This window comes from Pan troglodytes, chromosome 12 (genome assembly GCF_028858775.2).
Source record: "Pan troglodytes isolate AG18354 chromosome 12, NHGRI_mPanTro3-v2.0_pri, whole genome shotgun sequence".
Classification (NCBI taxonomy): Eukaryota; Metazoa; Chordata; class Mammalia; order Primates; family Hominidae; genus Pan; species Pan troglodytes.
The window spans coordinates 119,549,965-119,576,832 of NC_072410.2; the positions used below are offsets into that span (position 1 = coordinate 119,549,965).

Here is a 26,868-nt window from a genome sequence, read left to right on the forward strand (position 1 = left end):
TGGCCTGGCCTTTGGGAGCCTGTCGTCTGATGGGAAGACAGACACAAAGCAAGCAGTTCACCCAGAGTGACAGTGACAGGGTGGCGGGGGTTCCAGGATGCAGGGAGGGCTGTGGATCCGCAGCGGGCCTGGGCTTCTGGCAATGGCCACTGCAATGGGGCACAACCTCCGGTTCCGCGACATCACGTCACTGCCATCGCTGTCTTCATCCAGCCTGTCGCCATCCACCAACTGCACTCAGGATCAGCTTGCTAAAAGCCCAGCAGCAGAAGGAGAAGCAGCCAACAGAAAAGAACTGGGAGGCAAAGAAAGGAGAGTGTGGTGCTGGGAGGATGAGACAGCATGAGAAAGCCAAGGACCTGGATTTCAGAAGAGGGATTGTCTTCTAATTGCTTGAAACCGCAGTTTGCCACTCACCACACGTTTTATTTAAATTTAAATTTTAATTAATTGTTAACATTTAAATTTTTTGTAGAGACAGGGTCTTGCTGTGCTGCCCAGGCTTCACCAGAACCACAGAATATCAGGCGGTGACTCTGATCCTGTGATTCATTAGACATTGGCCCAGAGGCACCCTCGTTAAACTCAAAGCTGATTGAGTTTAGGAAATCAGGGGTTTTCTTTTTGCTGTATGCCAGGAAGTTTTCAGGTGGCTGGATCTGGAACCCCAAGTCGCTGGGGGAGTATTCTATACACAGGTTTCTTGAATTCAGTTCCACTCTGGAGGTTTTCCCACTGCTGGCGTGGCCTCAGGAGCCCTGTAAAAAAGTCCTGTGAGCTTCTGCTTTATCGCATCTGGCAGTCTCTCCGCCTTCAGAGCCCTCATGGTGGTCCTGTCAAATACTAACTGATGCGCTGCTCCGCCTTCTGGCCTCCTGACCCTTGTTTTAGAAGTGAGAAGCCCAGATGTGAGTTCTAAATTTGTTTTTATTCATGTGTGTTCCTGATAGAAACACCTACCACATCTAACACCTAAGACGTTTTAAATGGTGGGTTTGAGTATCCACAGGTATCAAAGATGACTAACCATCCCTTGCCACTTGTCACTTTATTTTTATCCTACTGCGTTATTTTATCACCTTGAGACTGTGTTTAATCAGTCTCTGAAATGAAAATAAGAGGTTTGAGGTGTCAAACAAATATTATAAGACCAGAAACACTTTTCTCGTTTGGTTTTGTTTTTAACACAGTTCAGGTATGTTTGGCCACCATTGTGGGTACCTGAGTAAGAACTAACTACTCAATAACGAGCCTGGCCCACTTGGAAGAAGAAAGAGCATTGTCTGACTTAGTGACCTGGCCTGGGAGACTCCTCAGTGTTCAGATGGCTGTCCCCTGGCAGGCACAGGGAGTGAAGGCCAGTTCTCCTTGGAGCGTTCTCTGACTTAGTGACCTGGCCTGGGAGACTCCTCAGTGTTCAGATGGCTGTCCCCTGGCAGGTACAGGGAGTGAAGGCCAGTTCTCCTTGGAGTCCCTGGGACCTGCCTCCATGCTTGTTGTTGTGAAGGGGTCAGAAAGAAGATGTGTGTCTGTTGCCGTCTACTGCATCTCACTTGGATCTGAGTCACTCATCCCAGAAGCTGCATCTGAAAAGCAAGGCTCATTGTGGAATCTCATGCAGACACAGAGGAACTTGCGTGCCCATGATGCTGACCTCTGCTTGTCTAAAGAAACTGTCATTTCCCAAAACATTTTTGGAACTTTTCTTTCAGAAATGCTCTAAAAGTCAGCTTCAGTGCCATCTGAGAAAATCTCTCTGCTGTGTTTTTGTAGGATACTTTTTGGCTCTCGATAATTTAGCCCTATGAATCACCTTTTTCATTCATCAGGCTGGCCTCTGAGATTTTTGACTATTTTGAGAATTTAACTGTACCCTGAAAAACAAGATTTCTCCTAATGAAGAACACACAGAAGCCTGTGCTGTCGGAATTGGCACTGTTAGGAGTTCACAGGTTCACTTGCTCACTCGCTGTTTATAACCCATGACATACATACTCTCTTGTAGAAAACATGCCTGGGCGACAGCTGGTTTACAAACGCTTTTGGACCATTAGGTATTTGTATGATCGGGACATTGGGACTTCCCAGCATCATCCAGAAAGAAGTGCATAGTGTGTACCTTCTTGTTTTTGTTTTTGGTTGATTCTTTTTTTTTTTTCATGGAAATGGTATTGGCAAGAAGGCTGTTTGATAGGGTATTAGCGCGAAGGCCCATTTGACCCTGAAGTACAGCCTTGAGAAACGGACACATTGGAGAGGCTGTGAGGCAAAGATGTGGCCGTGGACATGCAGGTGGCATTGAGGCGAGACTGCTGGGAGCCCAGCGCAGGCTTTTTAGGGAGCAATGATGAAGGCGCTGTAAGAGCAGAGGAGGGGTGCTTGCATCCTGAAACCGAGGCACTGACGAGAAGGAGAGGGGCGGGCCTGTGTGAAAGCATTTAGATAGACCTGTGCTGGAGAGACCGGAAGCCAGCCATTCATATGTAATCACTGTCTAGGTACAGAGGAGAGTACATGTGTTACAGGGGAAACTGTCGTCTTAATGGACCAAATAGAATTTTGGAGTTTTGACATCTTAAAACTACTTTTCCATAATATAGGACATTCATTTTGCAATTGTGAAAACTGGGAGGTTAAAAGTCTTGTTTGGGATTTCGCAGGGTTGAATTATATGAAATTGCTGAAATTTGACCCTTTTTGACCTATAAGAATGGCAGTTTCATATGGTTCAAACTATTGATTTAGTGATCCAGCCACAGCTTGTCTGCACTGGAGTTTGCGCTTTGCCAGGCCAGGCTGCATACTTCACTGGGGAATCTTAGGGTCCCCGTCGAGAGGCACCTTGGAGACCAAATAGTCTGACTCTTGCGTCATAAATTTGCTGAGTCTGGGCTCTGAGCACTTGAGTGACTGGCCCAGGATCACTCGACTGTGAGTGGTGGAGCCGAGACTGGGAACGAGATCCCTTTCACTCACTGCCTAGAGAACCAAGCTTTCTACAGACTGTCAAGAGAGGGAATGCAGCTTGGTGAATGACATCTTAGGGACGTATAAGATTGCATGTAAACTGCCAGGATGTCTGTCTTCCGTGATTTGGCAAAACCTAAGAAGAGCTTACATAGCTTACACGTATGGCCATAACTCAAAGTGTGTGTGTGTGTGTATGTGTGTGTGTATGTGTGTGTGTGTGTGTATGTGTGTGTGTGTGTGAGAGAGAGAGAGAGAAAATATTTTCCTTTCTGAAATTTAAAACATACAAATGGGAATTTCAGCAAGCTATAGTGTCAAAGTCAATAGTATGATTTGCCCATTAAAACAAAAAGCCAATCTAATCCAAGGACTCTCTTTTCCTAAGAGAAGGAGATATTCGTAACAAGGCCGCGCCCAGTCAGATCACATCCATGTGGCATCCAGCTCTCAGAATGCCATCAGCAGAGCCCCAAGCAGAGTCGCTGGGACAATGAGCTGACCCAGGGCCGAGCACTGCAGGACAAGGGGCCAGGACAGTGAGCTGACCCAGGGCCGAGCACGGCAGGACGGGGGGCCAGGACAATGAGCTGATCCAGGGCCAAGCACTGCAGGACAAGGGGCCAGGACAATGAGCTGACCCAGGGCAGAGCACTCCAGGACAGGGGGCAGTCCATGGAGGCTCACGCGGGAGGCCCTGTGGGGAGACAGACACAGCGACATTCTCAGCAACAGCTAGGACTTGTGATGAATCTTGGCTTCCTGAAGTTCAGAACTCACCCTGGTCATCTCATTACTTTTGAAAAATGAGAACCCCCATTTTAAATGTTTGAGGCTTTTTGGCCTCATTAATAGTGCTATGGTGGGGCTTTTCTGTATCTGTGGGGCTGTTAAGCGGGAGAGGACTGGACCTTCTCTTTCTGATCCCAGGGCAAAGATCTGAGCGCAGTGAGCAGGAGCGGGGTAGGTAAGGGAGAAGTTAACGCCGAGTCAGACGATGTCCCCTGGAAGGCTGGGCTTGACGTCTGCAGCTGTCCCAGAGCTGTACGTGTCTTCTCCCAGGAAGCATTTGTGCCGACACTGGAATGCCTTCTTATGGGGGGTGAGTCTTCTGACGGTGGTTGGATAGAGTGTGGTTGGGGGTTCCTTCCCTCATGGAGAGCCCGAGCATCTTAGAGAACACGGCCCCTCTTTGGCTGCTGTCAATCCTTGTGTGGAGCATTTCTGAATACTGAGTGAGCTCTTGGTATAGGAGATCAAGAACCCACGACATCTTCTCGGGGGAGGACACCGGAATTTGCTTGTTGAGATCTGAGGACACTCAGCCAGGGGAGGATCATTATTACAGAACCAATTTACCAACACCATCGAGATCGTAAGATCCTAGATACTATCAGGATGACTTTGGAGGCCATAACTCCCTTCTGATTAATTTTATCTCTTTCGAGGGCATGACGACAGACAGCATGGGTCCAGGGGAAGCAATAGATGTAATCTGACACTAGCAAGACTTGGATTCTCTCCCACACAACCCAGCCATCAATAAAACGGAAGTATCTAGGCCAGACCAGTGGCTTTCAAATCTTGTTTTAAAGCTACCGAACCCATTTTCACAAGTGACAAGGAACCCCAATATATAAGCCTGTAATAGACATATAAATAAAACCCCGGTATGTGAAACGGGTAAGAGCGGGGCTGCAGTGGCAGAAGGAGTGGGCCGCACGAATCTCAAGCCTTTCTCTGCTAACAAGCATCTGTTAAGGGAATGAAGGGAAAATACAATAAATAGAGCAGGAAATGTATAGCATTATCCATGAGTCCCAACTGTCTGAGATGGCAGATCTTTCGGTGATGACCCCCTCTCTGACCCATAGGCTCAAAAGTGCCTGGCACATGGTAGGCACTGAGAAAGTATTTGTTGAATGTAGTGAATGAGCAAATGAACAAAGGGTTTCTCCTAAATCTCCTTAAAAAGCAAGACAAAGCTGAACCCGGGAGGCAGATCTTGCAGTGAGCTGAGATGGAGCCACTGCACTCCAGCCTGGATGACAGATCGAGACTCCATCTCAAACAAACAAAAAAAGAAGCAAGACAAAGCTTTTTATGGTCTAGGAGAGGGGCCAGGAAACCACAGCCACAGCTAATTCTGGCCCACTACCTGGTTTTGTGAATAAAGTTTTATTGGCACACAGACACACTCGCTTATTTCTGTAATGTCTGTGGCTGATTTTGCTCTACAGAGTAACTGCGATAAAGACTGTGTGGCCTGCAAAGCCAAAAATATTTATGACCTGGCCCTTTACAGAAAAAGGTTGCCGTCCCTTGGACTAGAATGCAAGGGAGAACCTGGCTGTTTCCCCTGGGCATGAGGCTGAACTGGGAGGTAGAACCTCGTAGCTCAACTCATCTGAAACTGGTTGAACTCCGCTGTAGAAGGGACTTTGAAAATCAGCTCAACTACAGCCCTTATTTAACTGTTAGGGCAAATGCCCACCATCTGCTGAGCCCTGTGCTTACCACTTGCCTCACCAGCGGTGTAAGATGTGAATGGCTGTCTCTGCATGCTGCAGGTGAGGCAGGTGTGGCTGAAACACTCACTTCATGCCACTCAGCCTTCTTTTATACTCCACTGAAACATCAGCCTTTCCTCGCCCCCACCCTCTTTTTTCAGTAGTCGGATTCCATCGATGCTGTCTTCACAGCGTCCCACACGCCTCTTTCTTTTGTGGTCACCAGATATAGGCTGAGCTCCTAGCATGTGCCACACAGTCCCAAATGCTGGAGCCACAAACACAACTAAGCCCACCTAATCCCTGCCACCCAGGAGCTCATGGACAAAAGGAAGTGATTCTGGTACAGAGAGAAGCATGTTAACTGCCACCACCTGCCTGCCGGATGGCTGCCGGGAGAAGTAGATGGCTTCCAGGCTAGGCAGGAGAACAAGATTAGCTCTTAATTGGAAACCCCTAAGGAAACAAGTCAGAGACTCGGAGAGGCTTGGTCCTAGACAGCTGAGGTTGAAGAAAGGTCAGAGCCCTGGGTTCACATGTGAGGACAAAGATGCCCAGAGCTGGATGGGCAGTGTGTGGGTGCAGAGAGGACAAGCTGGATGGACAGTGTGTGTGCAGAGAGGGAACAATCTGTGTGTGTAGAGAGGATAGGCTGGATGGAGGGTGTGTGTGTGTAGGGAGGATGGGCTGGATGGATTCTGTAGGCAGAGAGAGGACGGGCCGGATGGAGGGTGTGTGTGTAGGGAGGATGGGCTGGATGGAGCGGTGTGTGTGTGTAGAGAGGATGGGCTGGATGGAGGGTGTCTGTATGTGGTGAGGATGGGCTGGATGGAGGGTGTGTGTGTGCAGGGAGAGGAGGGGCTGGATGGAGTGTGTGTGTGTGTGTAGAGAGGATGGGCTGGATGGAGGGTGTGTGTGTGTAGGGAGGATGGGCTGGATGGATTCTGTAGGCAGAGAGAGGACGGGCCGGATGGAGGGTGTGTGTGTAGGGAGGATGGGCTGGATGGAGCGGTGTGTGTGTGTAGAGAGGATGGGCTGGATGGAGGTGTGTATGTGTGTAGAGAGGATGGGCTGGATGGAGGGTGTGTGTGTGGAGAGGATGGCCTGGATGGAGGGTGTGTAGAGAGAGGATGGGCTGGATGGAAGGTGTGTGTGTGTAGAGAGGATGGGCTGGATGGAGGGTGTCTGTATGTGGTGAGGATGGGCTGGATGGAGGGTGTGTGTGTGCAGGGAGAGGAGGGGCTGGATGGAGTGTGTGTGTGTGTGTAGAGAGGATGGGCTGGATGGAGGGTGTCTGTGTGTGGTGAGGATGGGCTGGATGGAGGGTGTGTGTGTGCAGGGAGAGGAGGGGCTGGATGGAGGGTGTGTGTGTGCAGAGAGGAAGGGCTGGATGGAGGGTGTGTGTGTAGAGAGGATGGGCTGGATGGAGGGTGTGTGTGCAGAGAGAGGAGGGCTGCATGGAGGGTGTGTGTGAGTAGAGAGGATGGGCTGGATGGAGGGTGTGTAGAGAGAGGAAGGGCTGGATGGAGGGTGTGTGTGTAGAGAGGATGGGCTGGATGGAGGGTGTGTGTGTGTAGAGAGGATGGGCTGGATGGAGGGTGTGTAGAGAGAGGATGGGCTGGATGGAGGGTGTGTGTGTGCAGAGAGGATGGGCTGCATGGAGGGTGTGTAGAGAGAGGATGGGCTGGATGGAGGGTGTGTGTGTAGAGAGGATGGGCTGGATGGAGGGTGTGTGTGTGCAAGGAGAGGATGGGCTGGATGGAGCATGTGTAGAGAGAGGTTGGGCTGGATGGAGCATGTGTAGAGAGAGGTTGGGCTGGATGGAGGGTGTGTGTGCAGAGAGAGGATGGGCTGGATGGAGGGTGTGTGTGTGCAGGGAGAGGATGGGCTGGATGGAGGGTGTGTTTGTAGAGAGGATGGGCTGGATGGAGGGTGTGCGTGCAGAGAGAGGAGGGCTGCATGGAGGGTGTGTGTGAGTAGAGAGGATGGGCTGGATGGAGGGTGTGTAGAGAGAGGATGGGCTGGATGGAGGGTGTGTGTGTAGAGAGGATGGGCTGGATGGAGGGTGTGTGTGTAGAGAGGATGGGCTGGATGGAGGGTGTGTAGAGAGAGGATGGGCTGGATGGAGGGTGTGTGTGTAGAGAGGATGGGCTGGATGGAGGGTGTGTAGAGAGAGGATGGGCTGGATGGAGGGTGTGTGTGTAGAGAGGATGGGCTGTATGGAGGGTGTGTGTGTGCAAGGAGAGGATGGGCTGGATGGAGCATGTGTAGAGAGAGGATGGGCTGGATGGAGGGTGTATGTGTGCAGAGAGGATGGGCTTGATGGAGGGTGTGTAGAGAGGATGGGCTGGATAGAGGGTGTGTAGAGAGGATGGGCTCGATGGAGGGTGTGTGTGTGCGTAGAGAGGATGGGCTGGATGGAGGATGTGTGTGTAGAGAGAGGACGGGCTGAATGGAGGGTGTGTGTGGACAGAGGATGGGCTGGATGGTGGCTGTGTTTGTAGAGAGGATGGTCTGGATGGAGGGTGTGTGTGTGTAGAGTGGATGGGCTGGATGGAGGGTGTGTGTGGAGAGAGGACGGGCTGGTTGGAGGGTGTATGTGTGGAGAGAGGACAGGCTGGATGGAGGGTGTGTGTGTGTAGAGAGGACGAGCTATATGGAGGGTGTGTGTGTGTAGAAAGGACATGCTGGATGGAGGTTGTGCATGGAGAGAGGATGGGCTGGATGGAGGGTGTGTGTGGAAAGAGAATGGCCTGGATGGAAGGTGTATGTGTGCAGAGAGGATGGGCCGGATGGAGGGGGTGTGTGTGTGTGTAGAGAGGATGGGCTGGATGGAGGGTGTGTGTGTGTGTGTAGAGAGGATCAGCTGGATGGAGGGTGTGTGTGTAGGGAAGATGGGCTGGATGGAGGGTGTGTGTGTGTAGGGAGGATGGGCTGGATGGAGGGTGTGTGTGTGTGTAGGGAGGATGGGCTGGATGGAGGGTGTGTGTGTGTAGGGAGGATGGGCTGGATGGAGGGTGTGTGTGTGTAGGGAGGATGGGCTGGATGGAGGGTGTGTGTGTGTTTGTAGGGAGGATGGGCTGGATGGAGGGTGTGTGTGTGTAGGGAGGATGGGCTGGATGGAGGTTGTGTGTTTGGAGAGAGGATGGGCTGGATGCAGGGTGTGTGTTTGAACATCAGTTCAAGGGCACAGGTCAAAGCCAGGTCACGAGTCAGCTAAGCTGGTTGAAAGCAGTCGCATGGTTATAATTATTCCTCCTGTGGGATTCTCCTAATGAACAATATTACTTCTACACAATAAGATTTTCATTTATGACTTTAAATGTATTTGTTAAATGGTTATACATAATTTTTTGCTTATTGATTTTGAAAAGTTCAAGAATGAAAACATTATTTGCACTTTGGATATCATCAAAGAATTGTTTAGGTTCATATTTGTTAAAGTGTTTGGAGTCTGTGGTGTTCAAATAGCCCCATTCCATTTAATTAAATTTATGGAAGAAAAATCTTTCTTTTTGAATAATGTGTGGTTTCTGTAGCTTCACAGAACATTAAAGGACATGTTTAGACATTAACGTGTTCGGCGACAGACAAATTCAAAGTTGCCTGTGATCAAGTTGAAGATGACTTGATCATTGCCTTAAAATAATAACAGGCTGCCTCTGCGTCCTGTGGTGGGTCTCACCTGCAGCATATTAAGAGAGTTTACCTGCTGCTGCGGCCACCTGCATCCAACAGCTGTCGGGACCGTTCCTTTCCTGAAAACCCGGGAGGACTGTCACCACGTGTGTCCAGAGTGATGGGGAGAAGTGGAGCAGAGGTTAAGGGGCTGAGGTGCCCATGGGGACTGGTCCAGTCGTGGCTGATGGGCCCGTCTTTGAAGCAGGTCTTCTGTGTGCTGTTTTGCAGCCTGAATGGCTGTCTGGGTGCCAGGACCCTCCTGAGCAGTCCGGGTTCTCCCTGGGGCATGCAGCTTTGCCGTGAGAGAAAAAGCAGGCCACATCTGATTGGTCCAGGCCCTCCCCACGCATGGACTCACAGGCTATACCAGCATTTCCCTCTGTCTTCAACCACGCCCCTCCTGAAGTCTTCCAAGGGCCTCCTGGAGGAGCCACTGACCCAGTGAAGACGCCCTTTCCTGAGCCTGCTAGGAAAGGTGTCCTGGGAACCTGGTTAGAGTGCTGCAGGCCGGCTCAAGGGGAGGCCCTCATCTGTGCTAGAATGTTGCTGAGTTAAGCTCAAGTCACTGAGCAAGCCATGCCACCAGGCTGTAGATTGTGGGGTGATAGTTTGTCGAGATTGTTCTGTGATGGAATGAAAGGAAACAGAGGAAGACTCGTAGGCTGGCAGAGGACTTGGGAGAATGCACATGGGTGCAGAAGAGCTCAGGCCCAGGCCAGTGTCTGCACAGAAAGGCTTCATGGGACTGGGGTAGCAGGGCTTATTTCGTTTAATGTGGAAAAGGAACGTTCTCTCTCCCTTTCTTGTTTTCTGCAAATGACAGTTTTTTTTGGACCTAGCCACTAAGGTTTATATTTAGTTTTAGTTTTTTTTTTTTTTCAAAACATTTTTGCTCTGTCTCATATCTCATTATTTTCAGTAACAGTTGAATTCATTATAAAGAAATCAACATTATTTTAATCTTCCACATAGTACTGGCATCATCTTGGCAGAAGTTGCCGTAATGTAGATGAGAGCTTTTTGGTGCTGGTCACCTGTTCATCACACGAGGCTGCGTGCCTTGGAGGCGGCACAGACGTCAGCATCAGACATACCTGGATTTGAGTCCCGGCTCTGGCACGGAGGCTATATGGCCTTGGGGAGGTCTCTTAGGCTTAGACTCATTCCTCATAAAAGAGGGACAGCAGCACCTATCTGGAGATCGCTCTGGGGATTAAGGAGAGGTACTTGTGAGGTGCGCAGAGCCGGCCGTCTGTGAGGTGTGGGGGGCTGTCCCTGCAACAGCATGGTGAGCATGGGGGAAGTATGTGGGCCTGTCGTGAGGTGCGCAGAGCCGGCTGTCTGTGAGGTACGGGGGGCTGTCCCCCCAACAGCGTGGTGAGCATGGGGGAAGTATGTGGGCCTGTCGTGAGGTGCGCAGAGCCGGCCGTCTGTGAGCTACGGGGGGCTGTCCCCGCAACAGCGTGGTGAGCATGGGGGAAGTATGTGGGCCTGTCGTGAGGTGCGCAGAGCCGGCCGTCTGTGAGGTGTGGGGGGCTGTCCCCCCAACAGCGTGGTGAGCATGGGGGAAGTATGTGGGCCTGTCGTGAGGTGCACGGAGCCAGCTGCCTGTGAGGTGTGGGGGGCTGTCCCCCCAACAGCGTGGTGAGCATGGGGGAAGTATGTGGGCCTGTCGTGAGGTGCGCAGAGCCGGCCGTCTGTGAGGTGTGGGGGGCTGTCCCCCCAACAGCGTGGTGAGCATGGGGGAAGTATGTGGGCCTGTCGTGAGGTGCACGGAGCCGGCTGCCTGTGAGCCACGGGGGGCTGTCCCCACAGCAGCGTGGTGAGCATGGGGGAAGTATGTGGGCCTGTCGTGAGGTGTGCAGAGCCGGCCGTCTGTGAGCTACGGGGGGCTGTCCCCCCAACAGCGTGGTGAGCATGGGGAAAGTATGTGGGCCTGTCGTGAGGTGCACGGAGCCGGCTGCCTGTGAGCTACAGGGGGCTGTCCCCCCAACAGCGTGGTGAGCATGGGGGAAGTATGTGGGCCTGTCGTGAGGTGCGCAGAGCCGGCCGTCTGTGAGGTACGGGGGGCTGTCCCCCCAACAGCGTGGTGAGCATGGGGGAAGTATCTGGGGCCTGTAGGGCTCACGGTCTTTTTTTTACGAGTATCTTATGAAGGGGCACTTGAAGATGATAAACCATTAACATAAATGATGGGTCAGCCACTTAATGGACTGGGTCCCAGTCTGGCCGCGCAGTCACCTGAGGACTTAGGGAAAGTTCCAGTGCTGCAGGCCTCACCTTGACCCAGAATATTTCCCAACAGGGCCCCAGATGTCAGTAGGTTCATTCCTGAGTGATGTTAGCATGGAGCCAGAATGGAAAACTCTTCAACCTTCCTCACAGAGCAGAGCGTGTGTGGCAGGAGGGTTCAGTGGACATAGGCTGCCATGTGGCCCTGTGGCGAGCACGTGTGCATGGTGCCCCTGGAGTGGATGGCCCAGCGGGGCCCCTGATGGCCACAGGACCAGGACACAGACAGGCTTGGGGCTGACAGCATCCAGCTGTGCCACCTGCTGTGACACTGCCATGGTCATGCGAAGGTGACCAACTTACCTTATACATAACATTGTGTTTCTCCAAGAAAATCAGGAAAACAGCACTAAGGTTGATATTTGAGAACTTTGGTTTGCTCTTTATAAAGTGATAACAATACCATGATATAAAAAGGTAATAACTTCCACGTCTATTATACAGATTAAATAAGAGAAAGGGTGGAAAGGACCTGGGTGAGTTTCTTAGCCACACTCCCTCACGGCATCACACTCCCTCACGGCATCACCCCAGAGACCACTTGAATGTGTTCCCTACTCAAGACAAATGGATGCAGATTGAATTTAAAAACCAATTTTTTAGGAGGTATGCTTTATGTTTAGATAAAACTATCTTTTAAATTATGACATTTTTATGATAATTTTGATCTATATCATAATGTATTTAACAACTAGCCATCTCTCTTAGACTCCTTTTGAAAGCAGATAGTTATGATTCTAAGTGTTCAGCACCCAGCATAGTCTAATATATGGATTCGGGTACACGGCAGAACTGTGCGTGCAGCCCTCTACGTGGATTGGGGTACACGGCAGAACTGTGCGTGCAGCCCGCTACGTGGATTGGGGTACACGGCAGAACTGTGCGTGCAGCCTGCTACGTGGATTGGGGTACACGGCAGAACTGTGCGTGCAGCCCGCTACGTGGATTGGGGTACACGGCAGAACTGTGCGTGCAGCCCGCTACTTGGATTTGGGTACATGGCAGAACCATGTACTCTTCATATAGGATGATAGCCCACTTTGCACTGATGTGTGTCCTAATTACAACAGAATTGAATTCTTGATCTCCAGTTGTGTGTGTTGTGATGCTGGGTGTGCCTGTAGCTTCATTCTGGGTGTTCTCGCCCCACCCCCGGGCATCCCTGCTGCTGTGGGGCTGACATCCAGCCTCACATCTGAGGCATGTTCCTCGGGGTATCCTCATCAATGCCAGCCGTGGGGGATTCTCTTAGGGACTTGGGCAGAAGCCAAATTTTAGACCCAGTTTACTTCCTAATCAGAAAACTGAGGGCTGGCCCGTGGAATGTGAAGAGTCCATCCCACTCTGGCCTCTTTCTCTCAGTCCTGGCCTGGCCTGGAGCACCAGGAGATAAAATAGATTCTCTGTGTTCCTCTCGCATTGCTCGGGCCATGATGGAAGCGCTGTCTGTGTGTGCTGACACATGCAATCTGATGGCAATTAGTGCTGGTTGATTCGCGAAAGACCCAGATGACCGACGGTCCATTTCATGGGGCCTCTCCTGTCATAGCGAGTGCGCTCAGCCCCACTGAAGTGGTCAGGCACGGCTGCCTGTGCAGTGAGGAGAACGTGGTCCCTTGCTGCCACACCCCTGCCACCTGCCCCCAGCACCCTCCTCTTTAGAGAGCCATGGCGTACCCTAAATTCATGGCCAAATGAATTCTACAGATGCCCAAGTGGCAAGACCCATTACAAAGACTAAGCCTATTTTTTTAAGGAAAAATCTCTAAAGAAGTACAAGCTACAGCTGATTGCTGCTGCCACTTCTTCAGGGAGAAGATTTTTCTCTTGATTATGGCTAAGGTTCCTGGGAACCTTTGACTCCCCCAATTCCAACCCTTCCTCACGCAACCCGCTGTCACATTTTAGTGGTAAAATAACATCTTTAAAAAGGACTCTTCCTTTTGTATTCTTTTGTATTTAAAAGGGGTTATGCATCTCATAATCTTTTGTGTACTTCATATAACACGTCATAATTACGCATCCACCATCCTTCACTGTGCATCTTATTCTGCTCCCGGCAGCATTCTAGGCCTGGGGGCTGCATCTGGGTGAGTGAGACGAGCCACTCTCTTGTGCCACGCACTGCCCTGTATGCTGGGCCTGTAGCATCCACCAGCTACACACCTTGCCCTTGTAACCTGCAGGCTTGATGGGGGACAGACAATGCTAAGTACAAAAGAAAATATGTAACTTGTGCAATGGGATAAAGGAGAAACAAGCGGCTGGGAAGGAGAAGCCAGCCAGGGCTTAGCCAGGAGCTGTGGCAGGGCCCATCAGAGGGCATTGTGTGGTTCTGTGAGCGACCGTGGTAGCTGGAACTGCGGCACTCACCCTGGAGGCCGTGACAAAGGGTGTAGTGGTCGTGATGAGAGGCGTGGATCAAGGTGGGGCCAGTATCTTGTGGCCTGAGCAAGCATGTGCACTGATGTTGTCTGTTGAGACGGGAAGCCCCGGGAAGGATAAGGCTGGGGGCCGCTGGCGTTCAGCTTTGGACACTAAGTGTGAATTGCGTATCATGTGTCTACTCGTCTGCCGAAGCCGGTGGCTGTGGGAGCCTGCGTCGGGGAGATGAGCATGGGAAATGTGAATTGGGTGCTGTTGACACACCCTACGGGATTCAAAGCCCTGGGGCTCATTTTAGACGTGGTGCACATAGGGAGACAGGATCACGGATGGCTCTGGTCATGCCTCGTTTACAAGCTGGGAGGGAGACCGAGGGAACCAGCACAGAAGCGGAAGGCCAGGAGGCTGGTGCAGAGTGGGGAGCAGGGCATGGCTCCCAGGATCCCGTGGTCCCTCAGTTCAGTTTTGGGTCTGCCATTGCCCTTCTCCCACAGAGGACGAGACTGTTCCTTCTGTCATTTTTGGAGGCATTTGAGAGCCAACAACATACTCTGGGTCCCTGGGTCACATGCCCCATCCTCTGTCTGGACAGAGAGAAATAAAACCCTGAGCTTGGCATTCTTTGTTTTAAAACTATAATTTGGAGGATCACCCAGAGAGAAGAGAGAGACAGCGAAATGATTGAGAAGAAAGAGACAGGAAGAGCGAGCCCTGAGAGGTCCAGGAAGCAGGCGGCAAAGAGGTTTGCCAATTAATACGGAAACAAATCCTCGCTTGTCTCCCCTCTCCCCTGAAACCGGTGGGGAGATATTAATAGAGCAGTTCTGTTGCCTAGGAAGAAAGCAAATGGGCAATTAAAACTCCAGAAAGCTGAGCAGTGCGTGAGCATCATGGATTTGAAAGCCTGCATTTTAATTGCGGGAGATACGGCCGTGCAGGCACTTGGAGGCTGCGTGCGGGGTGGGGCTCCGCTGGGGGCCTGTGGCTGCCCAGGGGGCCAGGGCTGCTGGGGCCTGTGGGCGTTGCCGAGGCCACCACCTGGCCCTCCTACCCATCCCATGCAGGAATGGCTGGTGCACCAGAATCTGGTTTCATCCCCACTCCCACTGTATCATGGCCGCTGCGTGCTGTGCGTCTGTCCTCTGTCCCAGGCTATGCGCCATCTGATGCTGCCATGTCTGACCGTGCCTGCTGAGCAGTGTTTCCTGGTCTTGGTGGAAGGCTGGGCTTGTCTCGGGATCTTCACGTTTGGCAAAGTCCAGCAGCTGCCACCCTCTGACGCCCGAGGAACTGGGAAGGCTGTTGCTTAGCAACAGATTCCAGGCCGCATCTGCCCTGTAGGGGCCACAGTGACACCCTGGTTTTGTCCTCAGAAGTGCTTTTCTTCCTGGCTTGTGTTCTTACATCATTAATAACTGTCTTTTACTCTGCCACCTGTCAGAGAAGCAAAAGAACTTTCTGGACACCCCAGCAGCCCCAGCCACGTGAGACTCATGTTCAGCTATAACGTGGTATTTCACATCACCTCCTTGTTCGCCCTGTGGTCACTTTCGAAGAACTTGGATAGTTTCAATGACAATTTCCTAAACTGCTAGAGTCCCAAAACTTGCTTTGGGTTCAGTGTTTCAATGAGGTACGAGGGTGGCCTGTGTTTTAGAAGACCTCCAGGCTAGCAGAGAGGCAGGGGTTGGAAATAGCACACCTGCTTCCAGAGCAGCATCTGAAGGGTGGCAGGACAAGCATGTGCCAAGGCACCAGGCAGCAGTGGGAGACTGTGGCCCTGCCCCACCCGCTGCTGTCACCTGCCATGACGCCACTGCGTCAGGACGCCACCCCGTCAGGATGCACCCTGTGACAACCTTACCTACAGCAGACTCGGGCCACGGGGAGGAGAGGGGAACCCTGTGAGGGGCCACGAGGAGCTCTCATGGCACTTACCCCTTAGTGCAGGCAGCCTACTCCTTACTCAGTACCCTCTGCACACAACCTTGGCCCCTCCACCGCCTGGGTACGTAGGGGCTAGAGCATGCTGAATGAGCTTTCTGGAGCATGGTGAATGAGCTTTCTGGAGCATGGTGAATGAGCTTTCTGGAGCATGGTGAATGAGCTTTCTAGAGCATAGTGAATGAGCTTTCTGGAGCATAGTGAACGAGCTTTCTAGAGCGTGGTGAATGAGCTTTCTGGAGTGTGGTGAATGAGCTTTCTGGAGCGTGGCGAACAAGCTTTCTGGAGCATGGTGAACAAGCTTTCTGGAGCGTGGTGAATGCGCTTTCCAGATTGTGGTGAACGAGCTTTCCGGAGCGTGGTGAACGAACTTTCTGGAGCGTGAATGAACTTTTTGGAGCATGGTGAACGTGCTTTCTGGAGCGTGGTGAACACGCTTTCTGGATTGTGGTGAACGAGCTTTCTGGAGCGTGGTGAACAAACTTTCTGGAGCGTGTTGAACGAACTTTCTGGAGCGTGGTGAACGCGCTTTCTGGATTGTGAACGAGCTTTCCGGAGCATGGTGAACGTGCTTTCTGGATTGTGGTGAACAAGCTTTCTGGAGCGTGGTGAACGAGCTTTCTGGAGCGTGGTGAACGAGCTTTCTGGAGCATGGTGAACGAGCTTTCTGGAGTGTGGTGAACGAGCTTTCTGGATTGTGGTGAACGAGCTTTCTGGAGTGTGGTGAATGAGCTTTCTGGAGTGTGGTGAACGAGCTTTCTGGATTGTGGTGAACGAGCTTTCTGGATTGTGGTGAACGAGCTTTCTGGAGCGTGGTGAACGAACTTTCCGGAGCGTGGTGAACGAGCTTTGTGGAGCATGTTGAATGAGTTTTCTAGAGCGTGGTGAACGAGCTTGGTGCTGCAGCTGGGTCTAGGTGTGATGTGCTCCCCACCGCCCCCTCTGCCGGCTGGTACTCTGGTGTGTTATTGGACGGTGGCTTCAACTCTCCAAGCCTTGGTTTCCTTGTCTGTATGTGAAATTGATAGCTCCGTCTCTTGGAGCTGCTGGGAGGATGGACTCAGCACATGGGGACGCAGGGGCTGGCTTGTTCCTCTGGGGCATCGCTGCCTGTGCTCTGCCAGCCGCTGTCTCGGGTGCTCTGCAGGGCACTCTGGACTGTGAGATCCCCTGCTCCCCTGGAGCACACTGCCTATGACATACGACAAGTGCTTATGAAAACGCTTCCAGAGTCACCTTCCAGAGTCACCAAGGTAGACACAGCCCGAAGCCTGACGCCTCAGCCTTTCCCCGTCACGGACACCAAGTGTCCCTCACCCCTCGGTCTTCCCATGTGCCCAGGACATGCCTGGTAGGATGGCCCCACCCCCGGGGGTCCTTGGCACTGCTCCTTCTGGGCCCACTCCTGGGGCTTCCTGGAATCTGGCACTTGACACCTGGAGCTGAATGGAGGCCATGTCACGGCCACACGTTTACACAGGAGCAGTTTGTGTACGCGTCATACACAGGCAGGCACGGTGACGGCAGTCGTCGAATCACCTTGGGTTTGTGAATGAGGCCAACCTATTTTTTTTTATTAGCATAAAAACAACCTTTTGTGCTGCTCGTGGGTTCTTAGTAAGAGCTAATAGTAAGAGCTAATTCTTTCCTCCTACTCTGTGCATTTTGTTTGGGTGGTGAGAGTGGCGTAGTCATTAATAAGGCAGCAAGGCAAGCCCGTTTGTCAGTGGGAAGAGCGGGGCCTCTGGACCTGCTCCTTGTTCCTGGAGCACGGAGAGCACTGATGGGCACCCGCCGGGCACAGCCCCTGCAGCACCGAGGTTCAGCCAGCACCGCGACAGGTGCCGGCCTGGTGCAGACTTGGGAGCGCACACTTCAATGGCTGTTCCCTGGGCAACGGAGTTGCCGCTGCCAGCTGGCTCTGCCCCCAGAGCCCATCAAAGCACACACCCTGCCAGGAGCCGGCGCAGCAGCCCGTGCGGCCGTCTGTAGGCACCGATGTCGGTGCGTTGGCAGTCGGGTTTCAAGGTTAAACATGAGGGAATGAACGGGATGACTAACGAGACAGAGACCACAATCTGGGTATGTTTATGCACCAGGTGGGAGGGAGTGACGAGGGAACACAAGAAAGGAAGTGCCGGGCTCATTGAAGCCTGTGGGGCTGTGTTTTTTGTTTTTTCCACACAAAAGGCTGGAAAGACAGATTTCACCACTTGGTCTGAGGGTAAAAGCATGTTCAGTCCAGGGCAGCTGCTAGCCGTGTCCGCAGAGCTGTCCATCTTCAGGCCTCTGTGCAAGCTGCACAGAGGGGCAGTGCCCCCACCTGACGGAGGCCCGGGGCTGGTGATGGTTGCCGACACCAACCCAGCAGGGAACTGACTTGGCTCTCCTGTTGGCTGGTTTGTCCTAGAATTTTCATAAACTTACTTATTTGATCTTTGCAGGGATTCCCCCTTCACTTAATGGATGCACCAACTGGCTCTCATCAGTGAGCTTTTTTTGTAGCATTGAATATAAAATTCTCATTTCCACGTACGCAGTGCCCCTTTTAAAGCGTCCTGGCATTTGAACTTGGTATTTCCACCTAACACTCAGTTCCATTCATGTGAGCCCCTCTAGTGCTTAAAAAGGGTCTCTATCATCCCGCAGAAACTTTGGTTTTAATCTCTCATTTTGTTAAAACTATTTTTTGTTTGTTTTTTCTCTCTGATCTATAGGAATTTGAAATAAACACAGTTACATTTGAAAAGATATGGAAAATTCAAATAATTTATTTCAGAATCAAGTTTCAACATAAAATTTTAATTTGGGATGGTTGGACAGGTAAAAATAAGAATATTCGGCATATTCCACATTGTAATATAATGAATGTCAATGCTGTTTCCGCCTTGACCGTCTGAGGGGAGCTAGTTCAGATCTACTGAGCCCTTCCAGGCACGCGTTCCTGTATACGTGGGTGTTGCTCATGAGCACTGTGTGATAATAGTGACTTTTTGGAGCCGCTGACTAAATTTCCAGATTTTTCCTCAGTTTTTTCATCTCACCACTCCAATTGCTCTCTTTTATGTGCCTTTTTCCATCGTTTTGCTTTGCTTTACCTTTTCATGAAACATGTAAGTATTCCCAGGCGCCTAATCCCTGGATCTGTTTACCTTTCATAATGAAGACTTCTGACTTTTGAGAAGTGCTCACTAACTCGCCCTATGTTCTCAGGAAATGTGCACGCTCACTGGATTTCTGTAAACAAATCTCCAGCCTTCCTGGAGGGACACGGAGAAGGAGGGCAGGTCCCAGCCACCACAACCAGAGGGCACTTTTGGGCCAAGAAGAGAAATCTGACTTCCCTGTTTTTCAAGTTGTTGAGTGGATGTTTGTGTCCACTCAACTGTGTGAGCCAGACCTCGAGTACCGAAAGACCAGGGAGTGTGGTGCGCATTCCAGCCATGACGGCAAGGACAGGGTGCTGTGCCCAGGGAACATGGCTTTATGTGGATGGGGGTGGGTATGGTGCTTGGGTTCTCCTAGAGGACCACGTAGGAGACAGCACCCCAAGCTGGAGGCCAGGGACAGGGATGAGACACCAGAAGGAGGGAGATCAAGGGGAGGAAGAGCGTCCAGCAGCAGCAGCCGCACAGGCGGCTCCTGGAAATGACCACAGGAGGAGGCGCGGGTGGCACTGGCTGCTCGTGCTCAGACCTCTAACCTGGGCATGCAGCTTCTCATGTCCTGAGGCTGAGAGGAGCTGCCTCTCCTTGAGTGCCCTGGAAGGCACAGCTTTCACTGTGGCACTGGCCATGTCCCTCTGGGTGCCATCACCTCTAGGAGCCATACTGTGGAAGCCATGCCAGTGACCTCTCATGGGAGTGAAGGAAAGAGCTTCCCCTGAACAAAACAGGCCTGCTGATGTTAAAATCAGAGCGGATACTTGTAGCTGACTTAGACAAGGCAACCTCGTTTGCTTGCAGCCTTGAGCCCTTCTAGTCTGCAGGCGCGGTCAAGGTTGTGAGCGAGTTGGCCAGAGCCCCTCTTCCCCTGGAGCAGGTTAGATTCAAGTTGGGGGAGACAAGCAGAGAGGCGGGGCCAGTCTTCCCAGGGCCACTCACCCGCGGCCCATCCTGTTCCTCATGCCAGGGTGCGGCTCGTGTGAAGCCTGAGATGCTGCCTCGAGGCACCTGGAGGATGGGAACGAGGCCGGGCGAGGAGTTGGGAGACCGGGTCCGAGTTCCTCTGTGTGCGTGAGGGAGCGTGGAGCCTCCTTAAGGTTTTGCCGACTTGTCTGTAGCTGTGGGTAACCACCACGGTGCTTTGCAACCTGTGAGGCTCTGGACTCAGGTTTAAAGGGGCTAAGCAGGGCGGTCAGTGTGGAAGGAAGAGTGTTTTGGAATTACTGCTGCATCTCCCCTTTTTTCTCACAGTTAAAGAATCGGAAAGGCATAAACCACAACACATCCCTTTCCTCTTCTAAGGTGATTACAAGAAAATGGTGAACCAGAATGGGCTCCATAGAAATCATACAAATACGTAAAAATAGAAAGACAAATAGTAACATTTATTTTTCTTTTCTCCGTCCTTACAAAAAGCTACTTGCAAAACTGCAGCTGGTAGGCTCCAGGCTGCGCTGTGGTGACTAGTAAGAGGATGAGGTCCTGTTACTTCTTTTTAGCCAGAGACGTGGATATAAGTGAGAGGTGTTTGATTCCAGTGAATTGTTTGGCATGTGATGGAACGCACCTAAACTTCCCGGGTTGTGTATAACTTCGCATCATGGTGTTGGTTCACCTCACGGCTCTGCGCATTGGGTCAGCGGAGCAGCCTCCTGCAGTTGCACAGATGAGCAGGCCGCTGTCCCGACCCTCGTGCCTGGGCGTTCACCATTCCATACCTTCTTTAAACTCGCTTCTGTTGAGTGTCTACCTTATCTCTTAGGCTGCATGATATGTGCATTCATTTCCATCTCATTTAATATTTTAAAAATCCCCAGAAGAGAAGCATTGGTATCTGTCTACATTTTGCAGCTGGGGAGACTGAGGCTTAGGGATTGTAAGTGACACCTTGCCCAGGATCCCAGCCAGCAGGCCACAAGCGGGGATTCCGACCTTGCCTGGTATGATGTCCATTTGGCCCTGCTTCCCTGTATCCTACGCTACCTCGCTGGGCTCAAGGTGACAGACTATTCCGACCTCTTCCCAGTATTTACTGACAAATATGTTTTTACAGATAAATTGATTGAATATTTTTATAAGAGTGTTTTTGATATTCTAGTGTGGGAAAAAATATTGGAAACCTAATTACATCAGTCAGAAAATCATCAGATTTCCAAAGAATGAAGGGATGAAGATTTTTTGGAGTGAGGGGTGTTAATTAATTTCTGACATGATCGGTTGCGAGGTGTATAATGCTGATTTTTAAAAACTACCTCCTAAAGTGCTGTGTGTCACATTTGCTTTAGCAAATGCTGGCAAATCCACATTTTCCTGTTTTAGTGAGAACCTGGGTGTCGAGTCACTGTCCAGAAAGTAGTTTGATGTCAAGCAGACGTCACTGTTTCCTTCTGTAGGCATAAAAAAAAAGGTTTGATGTACTCAGAGCACAGGTGAACTCACGTATCAACCAAGGTTTATGCTGTCTGCCAGATTGCTTCTGTTGGCTGGAGGTGAGGCTAACGGGCTGGCGGGAGGTTGGGCAGTGCCCCCCCGTGACCTCCTCCCTGCACAGGGCAGCCTCTGTGGGGCTTATGGGGTTGCCAGTTATGGGGTTGCTGGAGCAGACATGGCCTTCCATCTGCTTGATCTTCCGGGCTTGCCTGAATCCTGTATGTAGTTGGGTTTTGGAGGTGGGCCGACCTTGCTGATGGTCTGGGGGCCCTGAAGCCGACTCAGCTCTAGGGGAAGGCACCTCCCCTTAAAGAAATGGCCACAAGCGGAGCCTCCGGTAGAGCAGGCCAGGCCAGGCCAACCTCAGGGGTCAGAGTCATGAGGAAGGAAGAGGGGGAGCTGGGCCTGGCTGCCTCCCAGCCTGCTCCTGCCAGGGTGCTATGGGGACTGGGGAGGACAGGGCTTGGATTAAGGAGAGATGGTGCCCCAGGCAGAGCAGCTCTGCACGGAGGGAGGGTACTCTCTCAGAGGGCTGGCTGGCCACAGGTTAAAGGCAGGTTCCCCTGGCTCCTGCAGAGAAGTGGTAGCTTGGAGGAGGTTCCTGGTTGGGCAGCATGGGGCCCATGGTCCAAGGGCAGGGCATGTGGGCAGTGGCACCAACCGCAGTCTGCGTGTGGTGTGGATGGCAGCAGCTGATGGGGCAGGATGCAGGGATGCAGGTGGCCTTTGCCATCCACCTGCGTCTCCCCCTCCTCTCGTTTCCATCTCAGACTCTCCTGGGCCTCTGGGGCCTGTGCCTCGTACCTGGAGTCCCCGTAGACAGACTGAGTGAGCCTGGGGACGGTGGTGGGACCAGGTGAAGTTCAACCACAGGTGCAGACCCTCCTGTTATTCCCAGGGATGATTAGGGAGGGCAGTTCCCTAGTGAGGGAGGCCTGGGAGCACAGGGTAGGCTGGGGCCCTGAAATGGGAGTGCTGGTGCAGCCCTGACTGGCTTGTGTCCCCTCATTCCATGAATGGCTGGAGAACCCAGGGACGGGCCGAGGGAGTGCCGCTTGGTTAGTGCCATCCAAGGGCTCGAGTCCACCGTGAAACATGCCTTCTCATGTAGCTCCTTTCCATCCTCACCACAGCCTGAGAGATGCACAGATGGGGCAGCAACGTTCACAGCAGTCAGGGCCCCTAGCCGAGGCTGCGCAACAAGTAAAAGGAGGGTAGGGGCTGAGATACGGCCGACTGCAGGCAGCGCCTGGCAGGGACCCCCACTCATGCCCGGGCTCCTTAGAGTAGCAGGTGGGCGTTACTCAGCCTAGTCAGGTAGGTCACTTAATTAATGAGAAAAGGAACCAGATGAACACCCGGGGGAGTAGTTCCCACGGCCTGGGGTTGTTCACCAGGTAAGTGAGTTCTTATTTGTAAAGCACGTAGGTGAAGGCCACAAAGGCAGGGCGAAGTAAATGTTTGCAGAATGGTCTTGCCACCCATCACCTGGTAAGGTTTTGAAGCTGTTCATCTTTGACGTGGGGTCAAGACATTTCTGCAGACCTGAGTATCCCGCATGTAAATCACCCTTCTTATGTAAATTATTCCCAGAAATGTCCTGTACCGTTTCCAGTTGTAGTTTCAATGCGTTGAATGGAGAACAGAGGACACATGTGGAGCCGTGTGAGTGGAGACAGGTGTGGGGCTGCGTGGGTGGAGACAGGTGTGGGGCCGCGTGGGTGGAGACAGGTTGGGGCTGCGTGGGTGGAGACAGGTGTGGGGCCGCGTGGGTGGAGAGGCTCCTGGATTTCTGTGGTTTCTCCCCCAACATTGCACTTTGTTTTGCCTGCCTCTAAATGGGCAGGGTTTTTGAATAACTTCTTTTTACTGAGACTTCCTCGTACATTCACCCGAGTTTTCCTGGTACCTTCTCTTTCTCTTACGTTTTTAATTAGAGTATTGGATTACACAGTACCCGTAACTGACAAACAGGTTTGCTCCCTGGTGACTTCTCTCATGGTTTAAGGTATTACTCAAAACATAAAGTGTAAATTTAGAAATTTCAGTAAATTAATCTATCATTGTAGGTGTTTGCATTTTAACCTAATCGTATGGATGCTATTATTTTTAATATTACTCATGCTTAGAGTTGTGTTCCTTGTTAAAACAACCAGAACTTAGAGAAAACTATGAACTCAGTGCACATCCACTGAAAACGCCATCCGCTGGTAAATTACATCTGTAGATCTAGAGGAAACCTTTCCAAAGCATCCTAGCATAATTCTAGGGATGCGGAAGAGCAGCCATATTTATACTTTTTCAAAACCAGTTGACGTGGAGGTAGTGGACTTGAACTGGCCACAGTATGAGACCGAGTGGCACATGGGCCACTGTGCTCCCAAACCAGCAGGAAGACACCCAGCTTTGTGTGGTGGCCCAAGGGTGCTGGGTGCAGCAGGAAAGAACATGGTGGCTGGAATCCTGACCACGTTAGAAGAGCAATCTTGCAGAAAGACTGCAGCTAAACTGGATATAGTTTATCTCTTACATGTTATAAGAAAAAATTATAAAAGCAATATTTTTCATGAAAGGAAATTTCAGAGCTGTGGATAAAAGTATTTATTCAGCGTGGGCTCCCACATCATCCCTTCTCTGTCTGGAGATGAGTATTTATGCACCAGAATAGCTAATTATGTTACCAATAAATTGTCAAAGAATAATTTTTAGAAGTTTTTTTGATATAGCATTTGCAACAGCAAGGAAGTAAACAATCCACTTTAGATTGATTTTCACCCTAAATGGTAATTTCTAAAAATCGAGTACACTTATCTTGACAATTTATCTGTGTTTCATAGCAATGCCTATGAAATTGAATGGTTTCTTCGCTTTAGTGGTGTCCTTTCATTGCCTACCCTACTGTTTTGTAAATTTTTAAAATACTTATTTGCTTAAGGTTATTAGTACATTGGATGCAATAGAGTAGAAAAATACAATCGACTTTGAGTCGAAAGCCTTGAGTTCTCTTTTTGTTCTGCCATTAGCAGTTGTGGGACCTGAGGCAAGTTACTCAGCTGTCATGGTAGCAATTTTCTCCTGTAACCTCTATAGTACTCTTCTTGAGTGTATAGTCTTTGGCAGCTAGATAATTTAACTTAGTAGTGTTTGCACTGTAGGATTTCAGCACATCTTCAATTTTGCCTTTTCACATTTAGCCATTGTTTGCTGCCTCTCACAAGGATGTATTATTGTGAAGATGCAACTTTTTCCTAATCTTTTATTCTCTCTTGGTGGTTTTTAGAAATTCTGATGTTGATGTGGAGTCTCTTTTCCATAAAAGGGGGACGTCAGTTAAAAAAGGAATATGATTGTTTAATAGTAATTCTTTGAAATATATTGAGATTTGTAATGGTCTATTGTATGGATTAATTTTTATGTTGCATTTACACTTGAGAAAAAAATTGTGTTGTGTTTGAATCTTTTATAACCTTGCTATTTTAATTTTTTTCTAACTGGTTCTATCAGTTATTGAAAGATTTAAAGTCTCCCACTATGATATTGGATTCCTCTATTTTTATTTGTTCTGTCAATTTTTGCTTTATGTGTTTTGGTGTAATTTTATTGAGGGCATATAAGTTTAGAATTTTTTGTGTTTCTGAACCTTTGTATTATTCAGTGGTGACGTTTTTTGTGTTTCTGAACCTTTGTATTGTTCAGTGGTGACATTTTTTGTGTTTCTGAACCTTTGTGTTATTCAGTAGTGACCCTTACTGCTTTTGCTCAGATCTATTTTGGCAAATATTAATATGGCTAAATCAGCTTTTCTTTTGTTGCTTGGTGTGGTGTTTTCTGTTCTTTGCCTTCCTGTGTCATTACGTTTTAGGGATATGTCTTGTAAACAATGTTTTGCTGATTTTTAAAAAATTCAGTCTAACAATATCCAGCTGATGTCCCTTATAGTTATTGTGAATACTGATCTATTTGTAATAATTCCTGTCATCTTATTTTATACTTTTTTTTTTGGTACAACTTTATTTCATCTTACTTTATGCTGTTTTGGGGGGTTTTGGTCCTTTCTTGTTCTCATAAATGATTTTGAATCTTGTTTTTGCTCCATTTCTCTTACTGTATTATTTTAGAAGTTATATGCTCTTTTTCTACTGATAACATGTTGTTATTCATATTTAACATGAAATCTGAAATTAAATATTCAGTATTTCTCTATTCCAACAATATGAAAAGCTTTTAAATCTATTTTCATCTCCCTTCTATCTTAGATACTTTGTTGGCCAGTATTTTAATTTTACCTTTGGGTATTTTTATTAACCTCAAAAGTAAATATTGTTATTATCATTAGTGTCACACATATTTAGATGTTTTCTAGATTTTTGCCATTTATTTTGCTAATTTTTTTTTTTTTTTAACTTCGAATTTGAGACCTTTCTTCTGGGATCACTTTCTTTATTTTCCAAATATGTCCTTAGAAGTTTCCTTAGTGAGGCTTTTGGAGGTAAATTCTCATGGTTTTAAAAATATTTTATTTATAGCCCAAGTAGGGTCTCATGGCTTGATTTACCTTGACATGCCTTTATTTTTGAGTATTTAGCTGACTGAACAGTTCTGCCCTGACTTTTTTTCTAGCATTTTGTTATGTGCCGTCTCTGGATTCCTTTGGTGCTCTTGGGAAGTCAGCTGCCCAACTGTTCATAGCACTGGCAACCTGTAAGTTTCTGTCTTTGTCTTTGGTGTTCTGCATTTGTGCTACAGTGTGTCCAGGAGTGGATATATTTTTAATTATGGTACTTGGAGATAGTTGTGCTCCTGAGTCTGATAATTTGTTTATTGATATTGTGCCTGCTGTTTTCTGTTTTTCCTGTGCACCCCACTTAAGGGTACAGTGGACCCTCTCACTCTGTCTCCCACATTCCCACGCTGCAGTCTCTGCTGCGTCCTAGGTTCTTTCTTCACATCTTTATTCCAAATGATTAATTCTCACCAGTTATTTCTAATCTGCTGTTAAATTGCCAACAGAGACTTTTATTTCAACAGTCATGATTTTTACTTCTAGATGCTTTATTATTTTTTTTTTAAGAAGATTCCTGGTAAATTGTGATAGTCTTTTGTTGCCTGCTCATAATCCAGCTTTTATTTCTTTGAACATTGCGATTATAGTATCTGAAGTCGTTGGAATGCTAATTTGCTCTGTTCTCTTGGCCTGCCCTCATTCAGGCCACTGTCTTCATGGGTTTGTCGTGGGTCACAGGCTCCTATCAGGCTGCTCTAAGTCGGTGGGGCCTCCAAGGGGCTGGCCTGTGGGTGCATTCCTCCAGAGATGATTCTCATTTGTTTCTGGAAAATGTCCAGGGCGGCCCAAAACCCAGGACTTCTTTAAGTTAGATTCTTGGCTTAGGATTTCCTGGACCACACCAGTAAATTCAAAGTCAAACTTTTGTAAGGATCAATGCAGTTTTCAGGTTCTCAGTGTAGACTCTTATTTTTTATAAGAGCCGTAGCTG

At 49.7% G+C, this 26,868-nt stretch overlaps 1 protein-coding gene across 22 annotated transcripts in view; it reads left to right on the plus strand.

Moving 5' to 3' along the window:
- The window catches only part of EIPR1 (EARP complex and GARP complex interacting protein 1), a 179,061-nt gene that overhangs the window by 70,485 nt on the left and 81,708 nt on the right, over positions 1-26,868 (plus strand). For 3 of the 22 annotated variants that reach the window (XM_063789371.1, XM_016946292.4, XM_054677669.2), the window contains exon 4: positions 25,994-26,074. The exons of 17 other annotated variants lie outside the window; for them this stretch is intronic. Coding sequence is in view for 2 of the 5 variants with exons in the window: in XM_016946292.4 (XP_016801781.1) it covers positions 25,994-26,074 (81 nt within the window). In the remaining 3 variants the exon portion in view is untranslated. Of the gene's footprint in view, positions 1-10,240; positions 10,393-25,993; positions 26,075-26,868 lie in introns of those variants that run through there. 2 more of the 22 variants (XM_054677673.2, XM_054677671.2) reach the window with 2 other exon arrangements.